Genomic DNA, 27,430 nt, shown 5'->3' with positions numbered 1-27,430 from the left:
CAGGCCTTTTCTACATCACTCATTTGACTGCATTTACCTTTGCAAAAAGCCAAATTTAAATTACTTTCAGAGTGGACAAAAATAGAAATACAGATGCTGTACAAAGCAAGGAATACTGAGTAGTAGGAAAATTAGACACCAGTCATCTCATGGTTCAATTCCACACTCAGCTTTCCTGGACAAGTCAGTAACTCAGATTTCTGTCAGGATTTCTAAAGCCTCTCACCTTCAAAAGCCTCACTGCTTAGTCCATGCTTCCTTACAGGGGTACTCTCACTACTTACTAGAATTGCTAATTCTACAATTGCACTTCCAGTGTCTGAGGAACAAAATAAACATGAACAGCAGCAGGAATCAAATGGCTGTCTCAGATGGGCCATGCTGAAGATCCACAGATTTCCCTATTTATCTTCCCAGTATGGACATTTTCTGATACAAAGGAAAATATGTAAGGATAACACCACAGCACTGAAGTGCTGTCAGAGGATAGCCTGTTTGCTTAAATTTCACCTCTTTCTCTCCTTGGTGGGTTACAGCAGGTGGCAAGGTTCATGTTCTGCTGAGTAAAAAGTAACCTGGTAGGAGGTGGGGAGCCTTGGTGACCTTATCAGCACATAAAGAAGCAACACAGATTTGAGAGAATTCCTCCTGAAATTCTGCCCTCAGTGAGAAGCACTGAGCTATTTTAAGTATTTGTTTTCTTGCTTTTAAAGCACATTTGTTGGGGGTTTTTTTAACTTGCTGTATCTTTACCACTGATGCTCATGCTAATCAAAAGCACTTGTTCTTGGAGTGTAACAGATATACATCTAATAAAGAAATTTAGAAATTAAGCTGAACCATCTATAAAGAAATTTAATATTCAATATTAATGATCCATTTCAATCTTAAATAATAGAGTTTTGAGCATCTCTGATGAATCAGCCAAATATATGGAATACTCATTGTTACTTTTGATAGAAAAAATAAGCAACATGCAATGCTATCTTTATCCAAAGGGCCTTTCATTTCCCACAGAATTGAGCCATTTATCCATATTTAGCTCCCCAAGCAAATGAATTAATCATTTTTTCACTACTATGCCTGCAAAAAAAAAGAATAATAAACACTGAGTCTTGAAAGATTTCCAGTTAAGTCAACATGTTGTTGAAGTCAACATCCTGCATTTACTCTGTGCATGAACATAAATTCATGAAAGATGCAACCAGCAGCTTTAACTGACATTTTCAATAATTTGGACAGGGCCAGTCCAACCAGTACTGAAGTCCTAAGAGCAGAAACTCAAAGCTTAGATTTGCAGAGTAAGTGAAAGCTGAGTGTTGCAGCAGCAGAGAACCAGAGGCAGTGCTGATGTGAATCCCCCATTTCTGCACTGAGCACTGCTGTCCAAAGGAACCCCCCTGTGCTCCAGAGCTCTGCTCAGCAGCAGGGCACAGCCATCTCCCCAGGGTGGGGTGGGGTGCCAGGCACAGCCCCTGCACCCCCCAGGCTCTGTACAAACCCTCTGGCAGTGCCCACAAACCCTCTGGCAGTGCCCACAGACACACATCTGCCTGTCCTGCTTCGTGCTGCTGGCATTGCAGAGACCACACTCATTTTTCTGCTTGGGCCTGTGGTTCTTCAGACATGATAATTGGTTTCTATAAACAATTGAAGTTACTGATTCCTTGGCATTTGGTTCTGCTGTAGAAAATTATCTCATGCTTTAGTTTTCCCTGTTTTCTCAAAGAGTACAACTTCTCTGCCAACTGAGGGACTTCAAGCTACAGTTTTTGTTAGGAACTAACACTTCAACAGCAGAATAAACCTCACAGCTTGGGACTCATAGTCAGTCACAAGTGTGATGCAGAAGGCAAAGAAAAGACAATTTTAAGATGAGACACTGGGAAAATTCTAGATTTAGAAGCAAACATTAAATTAGCAAGAATGGTCACATTCTTTTTTTCTTTTTATTAACAGCAGTTCCAATGTTTAAGTTCAATCATCAGTCAGTCTCACAGTTCAGAGATCAGAATATCTCCAACTCCCTTGAGGCACATGGATATGTGCATTTCTACCTCATACATTCCCCAAAGTAGCAATAACTTTCTTAACATTCACCAGCTTAAAATAAAAATGTACTGAAAACATACAATTTATTATAAGTCTTAGAACACCTTGTCTTTTCCCCATATATTTCATCACAGCAATATGAAATTCAAAGTCATTAACTAGAGCATCATAATTTATTAGAGCTTCATCTCAAGCTCTCTATATAATGTTTTTTCACCATTTTACATTCTTGTTATGGTCCTGACAAAAATTCCCTCTGAGAGGTTGGAGTCATCACCAAAGTTATAATTATTTAAGCCCAAATTCTTGCAAAGTGCAACAAAAACAGTGTAAAACCTTCAGCATCCAAATTTCTAAGAATGGCAGGGTTTGTAAGCTTAAACATTTAAATGGAAGGGGACTTTTATTTCAAGTACTGCAAAAGAGAAACATTGCCACTTACTGGCAGTACCAATGTCTTTGCAATATTTGTAGGCAGTTATGTGCATCTTCAAATGCTCTGTTAACCTTTATAGTATTTGTCAATAAAAAGCCCCATTAACATTTAAACTGTGTATGTCCAACTACCTACTTCAAGCAGGAGTCAAAAGAGAACCTGTAAGAAACATTTATTTATTACAGACTATATTATTGGGACTAGACACGTTGGAGATTTCAAAAAATTCACATTCCTTATAGTTAAAAAACCCAAAAGGTAAAAAAGGTTAAAAGAATTAAATCAATCATTAATTTGGAAAAAGGCTGAGCATGGCCTGAGCAGATGTGACCACCATGGGTAAATGGTAACACCAAGAACACAGTACAGCTTTGGAAAGAGTAGTGCAGCCAGCTGGAGCTACCTCAGGAATACTGGAGGTCTAAAGAGATCACACTGGACAGGAAACTAAAACTGAAACACTGCTTTTGCAGGAGGAACATCAGAACTTACCTGATATTAATAACTAACTTTACCTGACATTGAGAATTTGTCTTCACTGGGCAAAAACTTTATCAAAGATAACATAATCACTGGACAAGAACTGAAATCAGACAGACTCTTCAATCAAGCTGCTGAACTAGAAGTGACAATGATGTAATTCAGCAGTCCAGCTATGTGCCCTACAATTCTGTTTCAAGCAGCACTGATTTAGTAGAATTCCTGTGTGCTGCTTCTGTAAAGTGGGTATTTCAGAAGGCAAGGAAAAGTCATTCCAGAATCTAGAGACTGAAACTGAAATCAAGTATTATCTATTATCACTGCTTTTATAAATCATTAATAAGGACAGCATGATCTGTTCCAATGAAAAGAAAATAAAAACCATTAATTGTCTTCAGGTATGAGAGATGCAGTCAGAGTGACAGCAGATTCATTTAATCACTTTACAACAAGGAAATCTATAGACTCCATCGAAAATTTACAACCAAAATGGAGCTAATGTGACAAATGGTGCTCACATAGCAAGAACAGAAAATGTCAAGTCTGCAAATTCAACAAAAAAGTGTTTTAGTGGCTTTGCCTCCTCAGGCTCCAGTTTGACAGAGCACCACTTCATCCAGTCCTTCCTTTCAGCTCACGTCCGTCTCGTCTTCTGTTTTTTTGTTTGTCTCTTGGCATCCTCTGAGCCCCCAGTGTCAGAGCCTGCCTGCCCAAGAGCACGCACTCCTTGCAGTCGAGTTGTCAGCTGCAGCAATAAGGGAATAAGCTGGGGAACAAAACAGGGAAGCAAGTTTTGTGGTTACAGTGGTATGTAAGGTCTGCATGGTATGGTTCTTATGGTTCTTCAGACATGAAGCCTCTAACAGAATCTACTGCATCAATGGCACATCTACAAAGATATGAGAATATGGCAGCAAATCTTGGGGAAGAATCAAACCAAACTGCTGGGAATTTCTGATAATCAAAACCTAAAGGGATTGATTGAGAGGAAATGAAACCGCACAGACAAATTTAATTTCTCCTCTTGGTAAAACAGAAATCCAGTCATATCAGAAAAGACTAGAAAAGCACAGCATCATAACAGGTATTTCTATTCCTCTTGAGAGCCTTTGAACTAGGGAGGGTATAAAGCTAAAGAGACCAGACTTGAAGACTTGCAAGACTTTTTCCAGTCTGATTGTGCCTGAAGCCAATAAAATAATTATTTTCATTGCTATTATCACTGAGTCTGGTTATCTGAATTTTAATGATGCTGTATTGTATTTTCTTAGAGCGATCAAATGAGAAACCAAAATTCAGCCACAGCACAGGAACTCACCTTCACACTAAGTTTTTTTTAAAGGAAGGTTATTGTCCAAAAACATGGCTACATTATGGCTTTTCTTATGTCACATAAGGAGGCTGTGACTGCACCTCTCTCTGGATAACAACCGAAGCCCCCACTCAGCACAGTGCACCACACCCACTGATAGGACAACAACATTTGGGTAAGAGCAGAGCCACCCTGACCCACCTTATCGTGGTTGTAACCAGCCAAGAGCAGCAGCAGCGTCAGCGGTAACGCGATGTAAGACCCTTGGGCAATATCTTGTTCAGGAAGCTTTCTCTGGAAACAGTGCACATCATGGATTTTATTTTTTTTAACAGTTGACTGTGAAATCCCTCAGGTCTAAGAAACATCAGCAATAGGATCATGAGGCACATCCAGCCCTTCTCATCTGACTTCCCTCCAAGCAGTGTTCTAGAATTTACTTTACTTTCCACTTCAAAGCCACACTCTGGATCAGTCACTCACATATTCCCCCTTCCTGAGCTGTGCTGCTGTGTAAAGCCAATTCACTGATGGTCAGTCTCCACTGACAGTCAGCCTGGTGTGCTTTCACTTACCTGTCCCATGCTGCCCACACCCCTGTGACCCCACCACAGCAGCCATGCAAGCACAGAACATTTCAGGCACATCTGCACGCTTCAGTTCCTACTTCAGTTTCATGTCTCCCTCCTGTTCCACTGGCAACTGAACACACAGCAAATCTATATTAATTGTCACTCTAATGCCACTCACAAACCTCTCTCTATTTACACTAATAGAAAGCTTGGCTGAGAACAGCAGGTTATAACACCAAATACTGCTGCCAGGGTGAACAGTGGAACATGGAAATATTTAGTACTTACAGTGGGACTGAAGACCAGTGTAATGTGTTTATGATACCCAATGGCAGTGAAAGAAACTTGAGGCAGGGTGTAGTCATACTGTGATTTAGACAATGTAGAATCCAGGAGCACCACGTAATTCTGTGGGTAAAAAATACACTCAGGCTACAGCATCAGGAGCAGTCCAAGACAAAACCACATTTAAAGGCAAAGGTCAGTTAAATAGGCTTCAAATCTTCCAAGACTGGTTAATCCAGCATGAATACAGCTCTGCAGGCACACCACAAATTGCACTTCAGTGTCATTAGGGAAAAAAATAAAGTGATCTAAACAAATTTTCTGGCAATATTCTTACCTCTCCATCTCGGAGTAGAGGTGGAAAATGAAAAAACAGAGATAGGCCTAAGTTGACTGTATGAATTGGGTTGTCAAGATTTTCACTTTTGTAGAGCTTCACCTGTAATTGAAGGAAGAAGCATAAACCAGGTATTTCCAAGCCTGCACCACAATAGATACTTCAGACATCCCACATCTTCAAGGATAAAAGCACTTCAAAATTCATCATGTGTTCATACAAACAGAAAGTTGTCAAGTAAGAACACCTGGAAATGTTCTAATCTGGGATGTGAAAAGTCACAGAAAGAATCTTTTTATAGAACTTGAAATAATTTAGGAACAGCTGCTGTCTGACATTTTCCCACACCCAATGTATGAAAAGCAGTCTGTGCTGTGGATCATAAAACTGCTCTCACTTGTGTCTGGATCCAGTCTTAGCACATCTTTCAGAGACAAGAATGTCTGCATTTTTGGAGGCCAGGTTGATGACATGCACCCATCAACAGCTCATGTGCAGTACATGCAACAGAAGACCCCACTTAATATGAAGAAGGCACAGGCTTGGGTAACTTCCATATAATCAAATTTTAATATCAATTCCTATTTGCCTAGGTTAAACTGCAAGGGTTTTAATTTCCCCAGAAAGACAGGACACAAGCTCGCTCAGGGGCTCTTCAGGAAGGTGATACATTTTTCCTTCACACCTGCTCTGAGTGCTGGATCCTCTGGATGTCTCCCAAAAAACCCAACAGCTTAGCAATGAGATCTTGGCAGGTGAGATGCATAACAAACTAGTGTGAAAGAAATCCAAGCACTGCGTTTATATTTGTAGGTAACATTTTATGGAGATTTTAAACTTGAGAAATGATACCATAACTCCTACCCCACTAACACCTCTTGCAGACACTTCCAGCATTTGAGCCCTAAGCCAAAAGGATCAGAGGTGTTTAGCAAGCTTTTTCAGATCACAGTACATTGTTTTAAATTTTGAAAATTTCAGCTTTTCTGTTTGTCTCATACTGTCTATTATGATGTACTTTTAAACTCACATGTCCAGTGGCATCACTGCATTCACGTACTATCTTCAGGTTTTGACATACAGGTCAAAAATTTCACGTGTTTCAGGAATTAATTCAGTACTCTGATCCAAAGGACTCATTTCACCCTTGCTGTGATCCCTCTACAGACAGATCATCCCTAATCAGGGAAGCATATTCCAAAATATACAGGCAATCCAGAGAAAGTATTTCTTAAACATATTCCCATGAAAAATGGAAACATTAAAGCAAAGCATCAGGAACACTGCAATCTTCCTTCTATCTGGAATTCAAATTCACTTTCATTAAACTATTAGTTCTAATGTGAATTAAATGTGTGTTCTGGCTACTGAACTGTGTCCAGTGACCCTGCAAAAAAAAATCACTGTGAAAGCAATAGCAAATACACTTGACAAAGATGAAAGGCTTGAACTTACACATAATGTGGAGAGATATTCAGAAGCTGTAATTACATTTCCACTTAAATCAAATTGATTAATTTGCCGGAACGCTATAATATTAACATCATCAATGTCACTGTTCCCAACCTGCAATGGAAAACAGACTCAGGTTTTTACCAACAGAGGAACAGTTAACAAAGGACAGCAACACAACTGTTAATACACACAAATATTGCTGATAATTTTAAATAAAAACTGGACTTTTGTTCTATACTAACCACATGGAAGCTTGAAAGCTTTCCCACTGCAAGTCCCTGCTCTCCAGAGTGCACAGCTTGCAAGTGCAGACTTGGGCATTATCAGCATGAGGCTCATGACATTAAGCTAAACTAAAAATGGAAGTCTCAAAAGCACAAACTATTCTGGAAAAGGCTGAGGTATATCCACAAGATTGCCTGATCTCAGTATTTTGCACCTGTGCTGAGAGATGCACAGAGATGTTTATGCAGTTGATTAATGTGGAATATTTAACAGGATTCCACCAATTTTCAATGCAAAGTCATTACTACATTTTATAAAGATAGTCCAAATTACAATTTCACCTACATCAAGACTGCATGATTTGGACCCAATAAAACACAATAATATCTCTCTGTCCATAACTGAATACAACTGTAGGACAATATGACAATTTATGATATCCTCAAGCTACCACTGCTTTGTTCCACATCATGAAGAAATGTTGAAAGGTTTTCCATACATTTATTCTCTTGTTTCTGGATCATAGTTTTCATGACTGTGAAAGAATCCTTTTCACTTGTTTACTGTTTGGGCTTTATCTCACTTCAGTTTTGAGCTATGGTGCTGACACACAATATGGGGCCTGTTTTCAGGGAGTTAACTTGCTGAAAAGCACTTGTCTAAACAGAATGCCTTCACTACAATGCTGCTGACAGAACAGACAGAATGCCTAGACAGACCCATTTCATATTTAAGTGTTGCTACAAAAAAAGAGAAAAAATTACCTCAATTGCCCGATGCTGTGGTAAAGCTCTCTCAATGTGATCATTGCCTTCAGCTTTGAGTTGGACATGATACACACAGCCAGGCTGAAAGCAACATTCAGATGATAAATCCCAATACTGAATAATACATACTTTAATTTTAGAGAGCAGTAAAGAGAATTTTCTAACGCTCTGTTTAAGATACGCCACCCAAACAGATTTAACTCTATGCAGTTAAAGTTTTCCTTATCTCAAATAGAAAATTCAATTCAGTAACACTGAATGTTTACTGTCAGAAAATGCTATATAGAACTTTCATTAGTTTGTTACATCACAGCATTAAAAGAAATCATCTGCTGTGTTGAAGGAAAACATGGGATCAAAACCTGATCAAACATTGCCTTTTGCTTCAGGAAATTGTTGACTCCTTACATAATGGTACCACAAATTCAGCTTCCCCATTCCCTGAAAAACAGCTTACTTCACATACATGCTGTGCAACCAACACCACATACACACACACTATCCTGCTAAAAACAGAATATTGGTATCTTCACAAGAGAAACTAAACACCTCCCTGAGTTCTTTAGCCTGTGAAAATTCCCTGCTGGTCACCCAAGCACTGACCAGGGGATTGTGTCATGTCTCACCAACTGCTCAGTGTTTGTGAAGGCCAGCACAGTATGCTGCCAGCAGGTTCAGACTCATACCACAAGCCTTCCTCTTCCCCTTTTACCAACTGAATGTTCACTACAAGACTGTGTTTCCTCACTCAGAGAGACTCAAGGGAGTCTGAGTCAGCAAACACGATGGGAAAATAGAAATCAGTGGCTACTGAACAGAACCCATTTCACTGCTCCACTGTCACACTGACAGAAAAGTAAATAACAGAGAATCTCCTACTACTCACCCGAAGGCCACGGAGCCTGAATTTGCCCTCCTCATCAGTTATTGTGTCCTCTCCATAGATGCTGCAATCCTTCTGTCCCACAGCTTCCACTGAGACTCCCTGCTCAGGCTCTCCATTTAAAGAGGAAACTGTGCCATAACAGCTAAAGGTATAAAGAGAACCAGTTGCTACAGGTGTGCAGATGCTGGTTTAATGTATATTTATTGCTATAACTGATGGAAAAATTTACGACAGCATGGAGAATAAAAAAGTATTTAAAACGTGTGTTTAAAACGATTTAGATCATCAGAATTCACTGCAGTTCACAGCACAACTTTAGGAATCCAAGTTCCCTGAACTCCATGGACAGCAGTTCTTTCTTATCCCTCAGGGTAAGGAAAGGAAAGATCTTGAAGTCAGAAATCTGAATTGGTCTACTATACATAGAACAATCCTCTCCTCTCCCACTGGACACAGCAAAAAACACTTCCAGTGCCACTGAGACAGCCATATTCTTCCTACAGCTCTGCCATCTGGGCTTAGCTATATATCCACATCCATGAAAAAAGGCCAAAAAAAGTACTTATACACAGCACATTTAAGTCACATTGAGACTTGGAAAGTCTCCTCCAAACCAGCAAGAACAGAGATGTGTTGGGAGGAAACACATTTGGCACAACACATCCTGATACAGCCCACAGCATTTTCTGTGGACTCCAGCTCCACTGACCTGTAAGCTGTTCTGTACCCAATTATCTGGATTTTGAGATTTTGTCCTTCCTGCACTTCAATCATTTGTGATGATGGTTCAAACCGAAATTCTTTCATCATGGGTTTAAAGTAGTATTGCCCTGGGCTCTGCAAAAAGGCACAAAACAAGCTGTTTACTCATAGTGATGCAAAACCTCATCAACTCCAAACAAATATGCTTTGCAAGAATTCTCTGAAGAAATGAAGTCCTCTCTTCCAACTACAGATTAAACCTGCCACAAAATGTGAGCAGTGAAAAACAGGGAGCACATTGAACAATAAACTGATGGAATTCCACCTGGTGAAAAAGTGTTAAGAGAGAAAGGAAACTGCAGCCCTAAAGCCTTACCACAAGACCTCAAGGACAGGAAAGTGACCACAAAAGAAGGATGTCTGCAAAGAAACTATTCAAGCATGTCTACACACATATATATCAATAATGTAATTAGATTTCCTTCCCCCTAAAGACTCTCCAATGATCATCAACAAATTGGCTTGTTTCATGTTTACAGACTGCAAATTAGTAACTGAGATCAATCAACATCATCTATGACCTGTTGGGGAGAAACCTCCTGCCATGTTAGATTTCACATCTTTCACTTGCTACAACTTTAAATGCTGTTTATTCTCAGGGATCTGCATCTCTCATAGTGGGTTAGGGTTTCAAAGGACACCTGCCACTCAAGACAGCTCTGTTTGGGACAGCAAAGTAACACAGCCCCACACATGGCCATGCTCAGAAGAATCATTTCAACTCACCAGATTGGAAAAGGTCAGCATGCCATCGTCCTGTGTGAGGAGGTTGGACCGAAACACCCCTCCACTGAGAGACAGAAGAACTCCAGCAAGAGCCTGGTCATCCTCAGATTTGATCTGTTTTTGAAAAACCAGCAATTTTAAGTGTGGGGGCTTCTTTATGGAGAAGGATTCAGTTGAAAAGCCCCTTGCAGGGTGTACAGGTGGGCTGGCTCTGAGCACTCAGCTATGAGCAGAACTGACCACATCTGTACTGCCCCTCCTGCCAGAACACAGGGCTGCAGAACCCTCTGCTCCCCAGCCCTGGGCAGTCACAGCCCATGGCACACCATGTGCCACCACATCAGCCACTCTCTACCACTCCATGGAACACACAGGGAGGCCAGAACAAAGCACCCCAAAGACTGGAACCAGGCACTAGCTGGACCAGACTACACCTGCACCTTGAGGGATAAAACTCATTAAAACAGAGTGGTCCAACTCCACAAAAGCAAACAAAGCCAGCCCTTTGGACTGCAGGCTCTAAATTTCACTCCAAAAACTATGCAAAGTATCTTCTGCATGGCAAGTAATGGTCTACAACTGAGCTCATCCACTGAGATTTGCCTCCTCATGATAAAAATTATTATCCAAATAATAATAAATTACCCCAAAATCCCACACCCATTTGTCTTTGGAAGACATAGATTAACTTTTGTCCAGCTCCAATTGCACACACCATTCAGAACACAAAATGTTCAGAACATTACCTCAAATGTCACCCCAGCAAGAGCAAAAGCTTTGAAGTCTCCAACTGTTCCTTCTACTGCAGTCAAAACAAAACCTTCCTTCTGAGCAGTGATTGTGTATTCCAAGTCACTGTGGAGTGGCCCAACACTTCAAATAAAAGAACAGAACTTGTTTCAGAAAAAACACTTGGATACCACATACACATTGTCCAGCAAGCACTGCATTTTAACTGAAGAATCCAAAGGTTCAAAACAAATCTGTTCATTACCTGTAAGTGCCTTTGGCATCGGTGAAAACTGTGGTGAGTGCAGAAGTTGCTCCCTTCTCACTAATGACAATCTCAACACCTTCCAATTCAGGATGAATTTGCCCTTCCAGAAATAAGCCTGCTTTTCCATGAATCTCTATCAGCTTCCCAGGACAACTCTCTTGGTCATTGTGAAGGGGATTTAAGACAAAGAAAAAGGTCAAAAATGCACCTGACACTCTGGTTTACAACAGGAGTTTAACTGCTTCCAAAGAGCTGGTGGTCTTTTATCTTAGAACAAGAGATCAATCCACACAATTTCATGGCCTCTCAAGACATTTTACAAAATCTTAACAGTAACTACATTTTGAAGCTATAAGCACATCCCCACAAAAACCTTACAGATTTCTGAAGCGGTTGGAGGTCTCAGTGAGTTACATACACTGCAGCCAATGGAGATAATGGCAATGATGCTTCCCTCTAGCCAGATTACACTGAGCTCTGACCACATGTTTTGAGTTCACATTAAGGTCAGCATATGTCATGTTTAATGACATTAAGCAAAATTTTATTTCCCTCCCTCAAATGCATTTAGAACATGAAAACAGAGTCACATGAAAAGAGGCATTTAACATTTCCTAGTGATTTCAAAAAATATATGTTCACTAAAGAACCTGATGACAAGATGGACACTGACCTAACAAGCAGCACCAATAACTGATGATAACCCTAACAATTTTGAAATTATCTTTTTTTGGTGAATATTTTTATTACTGTAATCTAGTGGGGGAAAAAAAACTTTAACAGAAACTTGAATTTGTTACCAAATTTAAAATAGAAACCCTGTTTTTCACAACTCTTTTTCTAGGTGACAGTACTATGAACAATTCTGAGAATTTGGTGTAGTACCCAGAAACTTGTCCTTCCTCTTGTGCTAGGTGGTTTTCCAACACTTGGAAGAATATTCTGCTGATAAAAACTGTACTTGCATCCTCTATCAAAGAACTTCCAAATTCCAAACTGGCTCAAAGAAATAGCTGCAACTGAAACTTCCCTAAAATTACTTTACAAGTTATCCGTATGTTTATCTACACAGATACATTTCAGTCATAGAAATATAATCCTTTCAAACAATAAATTATTTATATTTACCTCCACTAACAACTGCTTCCACATAAGGTGGGTAGAAGAGCAGCTCTTTTGATGATGGAGTTACAGTAATTTTCTCTCCAGACCTGTAAAACACAAGATACAATTAGAAGAAAAATGAATTAGCAGCTCTCACATAGAGCAGAGTGCAAGAACGCATCTAAACACTCAAAGAAAAAAGTATCAACAAAAACCTAAACAAAATTCTTACTGTGCATTACTAAGTTTCCTTGTAGCTCAGTCACCAAAGGCACCCAGCCAGCAGCTCTGGCCTAGCTGGAACTGTATCACTATTCTGTTCGACAGAAACACCACACAACAGCACAAAGAACACACCTTGTCCACTGAAGCTTGCTATTACCTTGCCCAGTATGAAAATTCATATAAGAATGGTCCTTGGAGCTCCTCCACCATTTCTTGCACTGGTGGCTTTGTTCCTTCCTCCTCCTGACCTTTTTTCTCTCTCTCCTGCCGGCGGCTCTCGATTTCTGCCAGCTGCTGCTCCCGACGGAGCTCCTGAACAGATTCCAGGGGCCCTAAAACCAAGGCAGGTTCACTGTCAATGGATGACCTGAAAGTAGGGAGAAAAAACAAAATCATCTCCTTCCATATGGAGAGATAAGAGCTTGTTGTATCTGTTAATTACTGCCCTTACATCACCGCAGACAAGTCCCAGGATATATTTTAAACCCATCCCTCCTTAACTGCCCTGTTTATTCTGGTGAGAGCACAGAAGTGGTAAATTTTTAGGCAAAAGGACCAGCTTGCAAGAGTACCTCTAACAAAGACCTGAACTAAAAGAGAAAGGCTGGAATTTCAAACCTGAGAATAAGCTTAATACAGAAAGGATGAGTTATACAAAGTAAATTTTAAAACTGCTAAGCTTGCTTTTTTCAGAACTAGGAACTTTTGTCTCAGAACCTAACAGCCAGGAGCAAAGAATACAAGGAGAAAATAACTTCTATCACACATAAATACTTCCAAGAGCAGCAATTCCCAGGAAAAGCTCTGAGTTCTCACCTATCTGCCTATACTTTTGAACTATCCAGCTATCTTGTCACTCTCCAGTGAACAGATTACTAGATAAATCTAACCAAGTTCTCAGAATCAGCTCCAAACAATGCATTTTGTTTCACTCTCCCTGATCTTGTATCCTCTCTTTTCTAGCAATTTTTCTAGACTCCAATCAACCTTTGTATCTTATCACCTGTCTCTTTTCCAACAGTCTGAATTCTCAGTGAGGACTGAACTGAAATGATCACAAATCACTTTTCCTACAGCCACCTTAGATTACCAGGATAGTTGTGTCTCCTGCTTCAATCTTCACCTGTATTCTGGTTTGTCTTTTTAAGAGACATAGTTACTATTGCTCTATCACACTAAGTTTCATCAAGGTTTTATGTTTTTTCTCTGCAGTCCAGACACTACACAGAAACATGTAAATTTTTTTTTTCTGAAAATTTGTTAAAAATTTGCACAGGCACACACAATCTCAAGATATTCAAAATTAATTACTACAGTCTTATTTTTTAAACATACCAAGCCATTATCAAGAACTGGTGAAAATAAGCTTTGCTTTAGGTTGAGCTTGTTTGGGGTTTTTTGTTAACTCAAAGTTATGGATCCAGCCATGAATCTGGTACACAGACATGTAAAAACAACTGGCTTGCTTTTAAACCCAGAGCAGCTCCCTTTATGTTCATGGCACTTCACCAACTGGACTTCAGCTGAAAAGGCAGGATTGAGGTAGGATTGACCAGAGATATCAGTGGTAACTAAGCTGCCTTCAAAGCACTAGCCAACAGTCTCCAAAAACCCAGCAAGCTGAGAAGGTTGGTACAATATTCACCTCCTCACTAAGTTGTTTTCAAAATCCTAATGGCTCTCTGCTGTCTCTGTGACTCCTTTCCAGCTACTGGAGCTGCCCAGCAGTTGCAGTGATAGGGTCATTAATCTTGGAGAACTCAAGGCAATGCTCTGCAGGTAATTTTCTCTGAAAAGATGTTTTCTGCACTCAAAAAAGTTTGAGAATCCATAGTGTAGAACAAGTAGACACCAGCAGAGTATCAATAAAACACTCTTCATTATCAGACACTTTCAGGTAGATTAGGCACCTCACACAATTAAAGCTGCTCACCAATCAGTGCTCCCTAGTGGGTTGTCTGTTCAGCTAAATATAAATTACACAAGTTTTAAATCACTCTGCATATTTTCCTCTTATAACCCTCCTCACACCAGTTACAATGCTCTATAGCAGCAGATGCTCATTCTGAGGAAAGAAAAAAGGGAAAAATAGATGCCAGTGCCTTAAAGAGTTCAGACGTAAGCTAAAACAATACCCTCTGAATTCTGAAACATCAGTTAATTAAAGTATATAAAAACTCAGAAAATCATTCATTTTTACCAAGACACAAAAGCAGGGAGGGGCAATGTTGAAATGATGAGAAAATGCTCAAGATGAGGTTGGATTTATCTCTCTGCAAAGAACTCAAAGCACATCTTAGCATTAAAAACCTCTTGCAGCTTAGGCTAGGACGCCATCCCCTTTGAAAGCAGTCAGTGCGGCACTAAAACTGGAGTAAAGCTTTATGAGAGAAATGTCTTTTTCTTCCACTTTTTATACTCCCACAATTTCTTTGTCCTTACTTAATGGTAACAGTCACATCCATCAGTTTATCAGTTACGATCGTGCCAAGGACATGGTGGCGAACTGCAGTGAGTGTCAGGATACTGGGAGAGGACCTGCAAATCGAAGGAACAAAGACATGAATTCAAGGTCTCCTTCCTAAACAAGCAAATCTTATTTAGCAGAGTCTTTGCTCTCACCCCTGAGATTGAAATGTGTTATAAATGACAATGCAGAAATCACTCAGCAAAGCTGTAGTGCTGGGATGGTCATCTATTGGAAAGGGAGCATTTCCCAACTCAAACCCCAAAGCAAATCCTTCCTTTGTGCCTTCTGCTTCCTCTGAAGCTAAAGCTGATTTGATTGATTCCTTATGTCAAAATGTCATTAAACACATCACCAGAGCATAATCTATAAATAACTAATTAAACTTGCTTGACCAAGGAAGATCAGCACTGCTTATTTGTCATAAAGGGTGAACATTTACTCAGCTTGTAAAAAACGGGGTGAGCAGAATCAAATCACCAGAGGGTCATGGCACCAGTGACCTGCAATAGCGGTTAGTGCCTCTTAGAATTCTTACTATCCTATCTTTTGCCTTTCAGCTCTCAGAAGTGACCAACAGTTTTCACTGAAGTAACTCTTCTCTGTTACAAATCAAACCCAACACTAACAGACAGAAAGTAGACAAAAATATCCATCTCAAGTAAGTAATTTCACGATTATAAGCCACACCGGGTGTCGGCAACTGTCTTGGGTTACCATACAGAGTGTGATAAAAGGTATCTGTTCTATCACCATCTGCTGAGGGTGGGGGCAGTGATCCTTATCTCCACGGCAGATATTCTGCTAATGGGCCATCCATTGAAACCAGGTAGGGCAGTGTTCTTTATCTTTTCACAACCCATCCTTCCTCCAGCCAGTCATTTTCTGCTAACGGCCCATTGAGTCCCACTGTGGGACTGATAAAATTACTGCATCCCATTGGAAGTTGCTCCAGCCAGGGAGAAGACCCCAACATTTCTTACCAAGATAAAAACAGAGGTTTTGGGACACTAAGGGAGCCCCTTTCTCCACTGGACTCCAGAGGAAAACCGGATTTCTCCACATCACCACTGGACCTCCGGAGGGAAACTGCACCTTGTACAGGAGCACTGCTCCAACTGAGCCACATCTGTCACTGCAGGAGGATGCAGCCACCATGGAATGGGACTGCTGCCAACACCCTGCCTGACTGATGGGGTGTCAGGTTGTACTCTGACTTTGTCAGGGTTTGGAGTTTGTTTCTTTGTAGTGCTGTATTTCTATTTTAATTTCCCTAGGAAAGAACCGTTATTCCTAATTCCCATATCTTTGCCTGAGAGCCCCTTGATTTCAAAATTACAATAATTTGGAGGGAGGGGGTTTACATTCTCCATTTCAAAGAGAAGCTCCTGCCTTTCTCAGCAGACACCTCTCCTCCAAACTAAAACAGCAACTTTTCGTTCTTTGTCCATATACAAGCCCCACCTGATTATAAGCTGCACTTCGGGTTTGGACCAAAATTTTAGTCAAAATGGTGCGGCTTATAATCGTGAAATTACTGTAACTAAAGCATCTTTAAACCTGATCATTAGTTGATTTTTATTACTTTTAAGACAGAAAAGGCAAGAGAACACATGTGATACACCTTGCTAGAGCTTCCCTCCACACATCCTGTCCTGCTGAAAGCAAGCAGGAGAAGGGAGCTCTATGGGAAATCACACAGGTAGGTGTAAGGTGAGGAACAGTCACACTCTTACGTGTCGTAGGTGTAATACTTGTGTTCAAACTGGTGGCAGGAGCGCGGGGTCACTTCATAAACACCTACCAACAGGAAGGCAAAGAATGAGCCATGAAAAATTCAAGTTGGCTGAATTCTCAAGATCACATGAGAGCAGAGGTACAGAAATAACTACAGAATTTCACTATATATCTTCTGCCTTTCAACAGACACCTCCTAGTGTGTCTGACAAACAGAATCCACATGAATGAGATTATTTTAACATCATCTTCATTTATCAAAGATGAAATACTTCCATCACCAAGAAAAAAAAAGTACTATTTTATTTCTGGAATCTAGATTTGGTGAAGGCCTAACAGCAGAAGAAATGGAGAATTCTAAAAACTTGGAACAGATCATTTATATACAGTTGTAATTAAAACAATGCCTTTCAGAAACCTCAGAAACCACAACAAATTTTGGTTTTTTAGCTCCCAGCAGTATTAGCTAACTGATTATTTTTCATATTTTAAACTAACATTTTAAAGCTCTTACCTGGCTTTGAAAGACAAAATCTATTAACTCCTTTGGACAGGTTATAAACACCAACATTCTCTGGTCCATTTCCATCCTGATAAAATTCCTGTGAAGCCACAGCACAATTCACTATTAGCAATTGCCAAACAACAAAACAAAAACAGATGCATCAATGCCATCTCTTTTGTAACAGCTAGCACAAGAACATTTTAGCAAATTTCAAAAACAAATCTCAAAACACTCTAAACACCAATGTTCCTGTGCTCTGTGACCCTCCAGAGACAGAAGAAAGCCTTGACTCCAAGCATAATCCTATCCACCCACACAAGGTCATTAAAAAAATACAAGAACATTTGTTTCCCACGTACCAGTGTGATTGCATGAGAAAGAGAACACCTCAGCATATATCCAGTCTGCCTGAATTCTACTCCTGACACATCTTCCTCCAAGACTTCCAATTCCAAAGACTTATTCTTCCAGCACCAGTCTTCATGTACAATGCTTACTAGAATATACATCACACAAAGCATATTAGCAACATAAAACTGAGTAAATAAGGGCAGGTTTTGTGATATAAAATGTTTGTGTCTCTCTAGCCTCTCTGACAACAATCTACAAATATAAATACATGACAATGCCTGCAGTAATAGGCCTGGCTCACAGCACTGCAGCATCACCAGGAACCCAACACACGTATCAGGAAGGCTGTGCTATGAAAAAGAATAATGAAGCCTGGCTACCCTAGAAGGCTTCTCAGTGGGCACTACCACTGTGACAGGCAAAGAAGCCTAGTGGATATCACAACCTAAATTGTGATAATTTTTTTTTAATTTAATTTCCTGGTGGAAAGATGTATGAAGAGTGCAATCTATATACTCCTTATACACCTTTCCCTAGAAAATAATTTATTTTCACAGGCCAAGGCAGGCTGGCCAAAATACACATTGTTCTTAGGAGCAGCACTCTGGAGCAGAACTAGAGTGTGTCCCTGTTCTCAGGCTCATGATAAAGCCCACATCCCCCACACCAGCCACGCACACCCTAAAACTCAGGGGAGCAGGAGCCTTTGGGCTGACACAGGGTTAGACATCCAACATTAAGAACACCTGATGCACTGTTGCAAGGTATTATTGCAGACTCTCTCAAGTTTCCCAGTTGTGTTGGGCATACTGCAAAAGATATCTATGATAACTGAAGTGCTCAGATTAAGCCTCAAACAGCCACCCAGGTGCCCCCAAGCAGCTGCCCTGCTCCTACCTTTGTACTTGCCCGGGAGCACCCCCTCGAAGGTGAAGGGCACCGAGTCCCTGCTGCCGGCCAGCTGCAGGCTGCGCTTGTCCCCCTGGCGGCTCACGGGCTGCAGTGTCACCATCAGGTCACCACACGCGTCTGGGAGGGAACACAGCAGTGAGGCAGCACCCAAAACCCTGCCAGCCACACCTCAGGGGTACTAACATCAAAATGCTTACTCCCCCCCAGCTGAGGACGTTTCCAACTAAAACTCCTTTCTTAGGCACATGTTTACCAGTGGTTTTTTGCATTCTGCAGCATTTTGAGACTGTTAATCATATTCTTTTATCTAATGGCAAGAAAAAGCCTGAGATCAACATTAAATCCCTGAGTTCACCTCATTCTGCAGAGACTTAAGAGCTGAGTAAACACCTGAGGGGCAGAACACAGAGTGCAGGGAGGATTCAGAGGAAAAAGGAAGAGTAAAAATGACAAAAATCAGGCTCCAATCATCATCTGCTAAAATCAGTGGGTAATCAAGGAAAATAGCAGGAAACAGGAACCTTAGACTAAAATAAAGACCAAAAACTTATGAAAGAGATCAGAGCTTGAAAGTTTCTGCCAACAGCTTGAGTATCTATCATACAGTTTTTACATGCACTGCTTTTTTCCCTTTTTTTGGTAAATTTCTTTTTCACCTCCAGTACTTCTCTGATTGATGTACAGTATCTCAGTAGCAGTCAGGACCATTTCCTTCCAGAAAACACCCATCTTCTGAGGAAGGAAGACTTGCTTATCCCTAGCAAGTATTAAAAGTAGGTACCTAACTTTACTCCAAATTTTGTTAAAGTACCTTACTAGAACACAACATCTCCCACGAAAAGCTTCTTTTGCCATGTGCTGCAAGTTACATTTACTTATCTGCTGATGGGACTAACCACAGTGTCTTGATGTCAACAACACTCACTCACACATGCAGTGCTGAAGTTCTCCATTCCCCTGCCACTTCACAATGGACTTACCCAAACAAGAGATCTTCCCCGAGACAGATGCCAAAAACTGAGAGAAGGTCACATCCATCACTGGTCTGTCAGTAACGGTAACAGGGAACATTTTGGGTTTCAAAGCCAACCCTGCTCTGCTCTCAGCCTCTGGAATAATTACCTGCAAAGTACATGACATCAAAGCATCACCACCTTTCAGATACCAGTCCAAAAACCCACTCTGTCTTCAATGCATTTAGGAGAAATCAGAAAATGGAAATCTACTATAAATCCCAGGCAAAGCAAAAACAGCCCCTCCAATATGCTTTCCAAAATTTCAAAATCTTCTAAAACACCATGACAGTCCTACAATGAAGAAATGAAAGCTCATTCTTACCTGAACATTGTATGTACCCGATTTTGCCTTGAAACAAAATGCTCCATGAGGGTCAGTTTCTGTTGTAACCACTGATGCTTTGTCTTTGTCTTCAGGTATCATGGTTACCTTGTATTTACTAATCTGTTTGACTGTGTCAGGGAATCGAGTAACTGAGATGCGGCCACACACACTGAACCTGTTAAATAAAAGCCAGTCATCAGAACAAATAACTCGATTTGACAAAGATCATAAAAAAACCACTTGTTTTAGAACTTCCTTAAAAAGTAAACCTCACTATGTTGAGGTAATAACACCTGAATTAGAAAGGATTTCTCCTGAAAGAGAAATTTGCAAGCAACTTGCTTCACTCTTCCCTGCCACCAACTCAGTCACTTTAAGCCTTTTTCTTTTTTATTTTCCCTCGTGCTAAGCAGGCAATGGATTTAGGACTTTCTCCCCTCAGGTTTTAAATGGTTTCAAATATTTTGTGCCAAAAACCTCAAATATGACAGGAAATCCACTGAACACAACCTTGGTACACCCACACTTGTGAAAGCATAAGACAAAATGACAAATTAGAAGCCGGTAAGTTTTGCTTATTGCCTTCAACAGTTCAACATACTTAGTTACTGAATAAATTATTCCCCATCATTTAGCACCACACAGGCTTTTTTTTTCCTAATTGGTTGGCTATGTCTGTAGGAGCTGACTGCTGTTTGACTCAGTAAAATCCAAGTTTTCACTTCCATGGCCCTTTCATCTTCCTCAGCTGATGCTGTATCTCCCACCACTGCACAGCTTTAGACTCAAGAGTCAAGGCATCAAACAAGAAAAAAAAACAATTCAGGTAAGACAACAATGACCTTGAGAGTGAGCAGCAAAATGCAGAGGTTTGGCACAACACTGCACCAGACAGCTGTGTGACTCCAGATATCCTCCTTCTGTGCAAAACTGAAGTGGTAGAAAGTTTCTCTGTTGCTTTCCTGGTTCACATACCATCCTAAAATCCTTAATTTACCTGTGCCTTAGTGTCTTCATTTGCAAGGGAGAGCTTAAGAAGATGCTCTAAACCTTAACTATTATTGAGCAAAATACTGTGAACAAAACATGTAGTCATGCTGCCCTATTTACCTTGAATTTCTTTAGCTCCTGACAACACTACACAAATCTAGGCATGGCATGAGAAAGGATTACCCATTTTCACAGCCTCATCCACACATCAAATTGCATTTTCATCCTGACACCAGACCTTACCCTGTTGCAATGATGTTTGCCAGCTGAGGTGTATTTGGTGCAATCTTCACAGTAATAGTATCAAAAAACAGGTGTTCTTTCCTGGCATGAATTGTGTATGTACCTGTTGTTATGTTCTCAAGACGGAAAGAGCCATCAGCTTTTGTCTTCACTGTAACAAATAACAAGAGTTAAGAACCAGAGCATATGTTAACCTTATGTATCAATAGACCTAGAGGGCATGCACTGCTTTAGGCTATTTTTAATTCATATTACACACCAAATAGTTTTATGGTTTTTTACTAGATGAACCTTAATTTCTGTATTTCAAAGTACAATCTCGCATATGGTTGAAAGCAATTAAGAATTTTTCAACTGTCAAACAAATGAACATTTAATGCTCTCATCTAAACTAGAAAATGTAAAATTTATCAACTGAAATTCACTTTAATATTTCAAATAAATTGGAACAAAAGCAGTGGATTATCCTTAAGGGTTAATTCCACATCAGACAGTAGTCCTGTACTTGAGTTCAATAAAGGCTTCCCTGTAGCAACAAAGAACAAGAGCACTGCAGACCTTTAATTTGATTGTTCAGAGTCACAGTGGCATCAGCAACTCCTTCTCCTTCAGGACCATTCAACACCCTCCCTTTGACAGAGAAACCCATCACATGGAAAACAGGCTGAAATGGGAAAAAATTAACATCAGTCATTACTCAGGAAATGCAAACACACACCTACAGCAATCAACACCAACTGTTTTCTCTCCACACACATATACAGAAAACTTATTTACAGCTCTAGGAAAAAATGTACCAGGATAATCACAGTGAAAGTACAAACTGATCTCCAGGCATACATTTCCCCTAAGCACAAAACACACATTCTCAATTTATCTGCACTGGTACAGCTCAGAGGGCTGCAGTCACAGATCATAATGCCATTACACAAGGCACTCTGCAAACCAGAAAAACCTACAGGCCCTTCTGCAGAGATGTGACAATCTCAACAGGGAAATACAAGCAACCTGGAAAATTACTGCCTGTTTGCAACATGGACATGAAAGTGAACACAGCAGACAGCTTTACCCTATTTTGTTTCTTCCTAGTTAGAGAAACCAAAGTATAGAAACACAGCACAGTACTAGAAACTGTCTTCTACCTGCTGTGCATAAACAAGTGTCTTCAACTTCTCACAAAGAAGTTTTTCCACAATACAGCTGCTTTCTGCTAAAATCAGTCAGGCTTTTACAGGGATGAGTGGCACAAAAGGATTATTCCCTCTGCAGGTCTTACCTCGATCTGTAAACTGTCATGCTCCACAAGGAAGTCCAATCTAGATGGAGCAACATCAAAGGTGATTCTCTCTCCCCTGTAGAATGGTATCTGAAAGAGGACATATGGCTTTGACTCCTAAGCTGTGATGACAGAATGGTTTTCCTCTACCATTTTCCATGTTCTTATCAGACACCTCTAGCAAGGGTCAAATGAACTGCAAACCTCCTGGAAAAAATCACTCTGAGGCAAGGAGACACAAATATGGGCAATATTTCAAGCCTAATGGAAACCAGGAAATTATCAGAAAAGATGGAAAAGTAGCCCCCTTGTCAGAATACAGCATACTTGGATGTGCAAGAGCTTACAGACAGACACTGTATGATTGCTAGAAGGATTAAGGAATGAGAGAAGCCTGAATCCCATTTGTAGAGCACACAGGACCATCACTCCAGGCAGTGCACAGAGAACACGTTCCCACACCATTCACATGTAAGAAAGAGAATGGGAAGAAAATGAAGCAGCTTAAAGGAGAGCAGGTGGCAATAGCACAGTCTGGCTTAGAAAATGAAAGTTAACAACCCACTGAATAGACAAGCAATGAATTTCCAGTCACTTACCACAGTGTATTTCCCACTTGGCAGAGAAAGAAAGCTGAAAGATCCATCTTCTTTTGATACAACATTGCACAAATAGGATAAAGACTCATCTTTTGATTGGAATCCATCCACAGGAGAAATATTGCAGCCCAGAACATCCTGTAGTAATAAATGCAACACAACTTTTTGTCTCAAAGAAGAACACAGAAAGTAATTGGGGGGGAGGGTGGATACAGGAGGATTCAAAATACTCAAATGTGATTGAGTGATGGGAAGTATAAAACGATTTTAGAGGCAAAGTTTGATGACATGGCTTAAAATTAATGTATAGGTAAAACAGGAAAAACCAGCAAATCATCAACTTCATGGTAACAAGGACAGAACACTGGGAAATTCAACATCTCCAAAACTCCACCATGTGTCTTAACTAACTCCAGTTCTGTGAACAGGGTTAGAATTGCAGAACAGAGCTCAGCTCTACATGACCAAATGTTTCACACTCATTTCTTAACGCACTTGTACGGTGGCAATAGAAGCTGTTGAACTTTGTCTTCCTATCAAAAGGGCAAAGAGTAATTAAGATGTCATGTTGAAGACAAATTACAGCTACTGTACAGTGAATTGTGAAATAACTCCATGAAGGTCATGTTGTATCACAAGAGCCTTGTCAGGGAAAACAAAAAAAAGAAATCACACAAAAGAAGTACAGTTTAAGGGATTGTACAAGCCACTGAAAGACAGATGAGCATCTGTCAATATGAATCTAGAAACTATTTGGTTCTTATTTATAGCCATACTCATATTGAAAAGTTACTAAGGAACCATTACCTCTTTAGAGACAGAAGAAGAGAAAAGGAGAAACATGACCCCTTTCATGGGCTCTCCATCACTCCTCACAGAGCCAGAGACGTTGTAGCCTGCAACAATCAGGGGGCTGGCAGCATAAGCATTGGAACTTGTCACCCGCACCACTGTCTTCGACTGAAATACAGAAACAAACATGTTCATCCAAAGCAGGCATCAAGTCTCATTTACAGCACATAAGAACAATCAGAGAACAATGCATTCAACAACAGGAACAGAAGTCAGAGCAGCAGAACTCAAAGAGGGTCCCCAGGCTACTCAAAACACTAAAGCAAAGATACTTCCTAAAACAGTATTTTTCCTGCTTCACTGATTTAGGAAATGGTCAGGATAGCAGAGCTCTTCAAAAAACAAGCAGTCTGAGAGGGAAGGATTTGAGCTACAATATTCTTGCAAAATATATAGGATCAGAAGATGGAAAGCAAAAGCTCATTTGCCATCCTTCCCTGGCTGGCTTCACCATCCCCAAACTGGGTCTATACGAGGCAGTTTCTTGACTACCTAAATTAGATGTAGAAAAACTCCTGTAACCCTGTCCACCCACAAAGCCCTTTCCTCACACTAACTGATCCAGACAAGATCTAGCAGATCATCCTTTCTAAACAGGCAAACCAGAACTTCTGTAGGTACTAACCTCTTTCAACATCCAGGTAGGATGTGATGCAAAGATCTCATATTCACCAGGAAGCACTTTGAAGAATGCAAACCTGCAAGGCAAGGAAGGGATTATGACTCTGCAGAAACAGCCACAAACATTTGTTCACAGAAAAACAATTCAGATTCTATTCATGTTAGAAAAAGTATTTCAGAACTCTTAGAGTCCCAGTCAGTATGGCAGAATTGAAAGGATCTTGTGCAAATGAATGGATGAATTAAGTATGCACCACCCACACTCACTTTCCTCCAGGTTGTGTAATAGTTGCTTGTATGTTTATGTCACTGCCAGCATTTCTCAGTACAACCTGAACTCCAGCAGGACCTAATGTCTGACCTTTGCTGAGAACCTGTCAAAATAAAAAGAAACAGAAATATGCATGAGTAAAAATAATGTGTACAGCTGAATTTGAATGTTTTTATGAAGGCTGAATTAGCATAAGATAGAATAAATAAAGATAAAGGTGTCTAACCTTTCCATTCACAGAAAATCCTGTGAACACAAAGTTAATATCACCTCCCTTTGTGCAAATGTCATTAATGCCATCCACATGGATGTCTACACTGGTTGGTTCTGGAAGAGAAGAATGATTAAACAGCATGATAATTAGTGAGACAGCAACCACAAAGATACTCTGCTTCAGCTTTACACAACTGTCAGAAATGTAGTAATTCAAGCATGGCAAGTGTTGCTCTGGAAGTCTTTTTCAGTAAAGTTAAAGCACTCCCAAATCCTGATGCTGAAAATCCTCTTTCCCTCCTCCAGTTGTGACCTTTTTTTTTTAAAAAATCCACATTCTTTCAAATCAGTTCAAGGGTTACTGTGTCAATGTCTACCACCCAGCCTTACTTTCCCCTGGTACAGTAAGCACATTTCAGTTATTAAACCATATGGTTTATAAGTTTGGAAAAGTGCTCCATTTTCCCTGCCAGCTGCAAGTTAGAGATAAGTCCCACACTGCAGATAGTATCCTATTGTAAGAAGACATACAAGCACTTACCAAAACTCCACCCTAGGGGAGGCTCAATTTTAAGAATGAAATCCCCCTAAAAAATAAAAAGCAGTAACTGTCTTCATTGATCTAAATTCAATTTAGCTAAAGGATGAAGAAGAAAGTCAGGACACAAGCATCATGCTACAGAGTGGAACACAAGACTCAGGTGTACCATTCTCCACCATTCTCCTTTCCTCCTGCTTATGATACTCTGTCCAAAGAAACAGCCACATCCACCCAGACAGGCTGGGATGCTGGGCTCACACCCAGCCAAGAGCAGAAATTCAGAATCACCATGTTTATGGTGCTTCCAGCATAAACCTGGCTCACAGTCAAACAGCTCAGTGCTAGAAAGTGTTCAAATCTATCTCCACCTGCCCCAACAGATGTGCTCTAAACCAGCCTCTGATATTTCCACTGGGTCATACTCCACCATTCTGCCCAAGCACGGGGTAACAAAATTCCAATCCTTTCAAAAGCTCTGATCCAAAAGGGTATTAATCAAAATAGGGATCCTCTTTGTATCAGAGAGCACCACATGTGTTCTCCCACATATATTATGAAGTTCATCTCTGGAAAGGCTCAAGGGCCTAAGAATAAAATCACCAGGATCAGAAAGCATGTTACATTCTTAAATTGGGAAGGGAAGGAATTATTTGGTGGCTGGACTAGATGACCTCTAAAGGTGCCTTCCAACCCAAACCATTTTGTGTTTCTACTTCTGAACCCTAAGTTTGCTCCTTAAAGGAGCAAAACACCTTGACCTCTGACTAAGGGCAGCTTGTATTCAATTTAATTTGAATGTAACCACCTTTCCAGTCTAAGTAGACATCAAATTACTGATACATCCTGAGCTTCCTGCACCATTATTTCCTTAAAACATTTTAATATCTGCAATAACCATTCAGATTATTTTCAATTCAGTCATACCAAAACACCTTCTCATATACATTTATTTCCATTTATATAGGGAAAACATCTGAAAGCTTTATCTGTACTCTGTAGGAGCCTGTACTTTTTGTGCAGTATTTGTACAGCTACAGCACACAGCTGCTGGCAGGAATTCAGGCTCCCAAAGCTGCAGGCATTCCAATGAACAGCACAAATGGAACACTGCAGCTACAGTCGGCTGGCTTTTCTCTTAATAATGAGCACTGGGAAATGAAGTCGCTGCATTACAAAAAGAAACACTTGAAACTTTGATCCAAACCAAACTCAAGGATGTCCTGATTGAAATGTTTCATGGGTGGGTTGCTCTGAGATTCATTCTGCCAGCAGATGGAGGTGGGGGCAGCTGCTGCTCCCAGCAGAGGGGACAGCGCAGGTATTTGTGTCTTACCTTGTCATAGAGGGGAATCATGAAATACCCATTGTTCGGAGCACAGTCTGTCTGGTATTTCAGAGTACCATGTTTTGTATACAACTTAATCTAAAAGAAGCAAACAAAACAGACACAAAGATATTTTTTAAAAAGGCGAGAAGCGCTGGAACAGGCACTCTAACCCAGCGCTGTCACACAGCAGCAGCAGCAGCCGTGCAGGGGGCAGCAGGACACGGTTTATGGCAAGAGGCTGCGGAGTGTCAGGGTGAGGAGGAGCCGCAGCTCCGCCGCCGCTGTGACCGCGGCCCGGGCGGCAGCGCTCGGCATGCCCGGCAGGCAGCCGGGGCCGGCAGGGGCGGGGCGGCGGCGCCCACCTCGATCAGGGAGTAGTTGATCTCCACGTCGGATTTGACGAAGCCGCCGCAGCCCACGACGATGTCCTCGGAGCCCCGCGCCAGGGCGCAGCACAGCGCGCAGAGCAGCGCGGCCGCCGGCCGGGGCCGCATCGCCTCAGCGCCGCCACCGCCCGCAGCCAGCGCCGCCGGAAGGGCCGCGCCGCGCCGCCACAGCGCCGC

At 40.9% G+C, this 27,430-nt stretch overlaps 1 protein-coding gene across 1 annotated transcript; it reads right to left on the bottom strand.

Annotated features, from left to right (window-relative positions):
• Positions 1-1,930: 1,930 nt before the first annotated feature.
• LOC117003846 (nodal modulator 1) lies at positions 1,931-27,374 on the bottom strand. Its single transcript, XM_033074171.1, has 31 exons — positions 27,230-27,374; positions 26,874-26,963; positions 25,541-25,586; positions 25,013-25,113; positions 24,783-24,889; positions 24,520-24,592; positions 23,850-24,002; positions 23,043-23,180; positions 22,444-22,533; positions 21,726-21,831; positions 21,168-21,318; positions 19,932-20,109; positions 19,574-19,715; positions 18,579-18,710; positions 17,690-17,826; positions 17,340-17,427; positions 16,825-16,888; positions 15,064-15,159; positions 12,779-12,988; positions 12,421-12,503; positions 11,290-11,449; positions 11,042-11,168; positions 10,296-10,409; positions 9,517-9,644; positions 8,808-8,949; positions 7,919-8,002; positions 6,930-7,040; positions 5,475-5,576; positions 5,141-5,260; positions 4,482-4,574; positions 1,931-3,734 (listed from the first exon to the last, which is right to left on the bottom strand). Exons 1-31 carry the CDS (start codon positions 27,359-27,361, stop codon positions 3,603-3,605), a joined length of 3,630 nt encoding a protein of 1,209 aa, XP_032930062.1. The 5' UTR covers positions 27,362-27,374; the 3' UTR covers positions 1,931-3,602.
• Positions 27,375-27,430: the final 56 nt, after the last annotated feature.

Source organism: Catharus ustulatus, chromosome 16, assembly GCF_009819885.2.
Source record: "Catharus ustulatus isolate bCatUst1 chromosome 16, bCatUst1.pri.v2, whole genome shotgun sequence".
In the NCBI taxonomy this organism is placed as follows: Eukaryota; Metazoa; Chordata; class Aves; order Passeriformes; family Turdidae; genus Catharus; species Catharus ustulatus.
The sequence above is the reverse complement of the archived record's forward strand: the minus strand, read 5'-3'. Positions and strand labels throughout refer to the sequence as shown.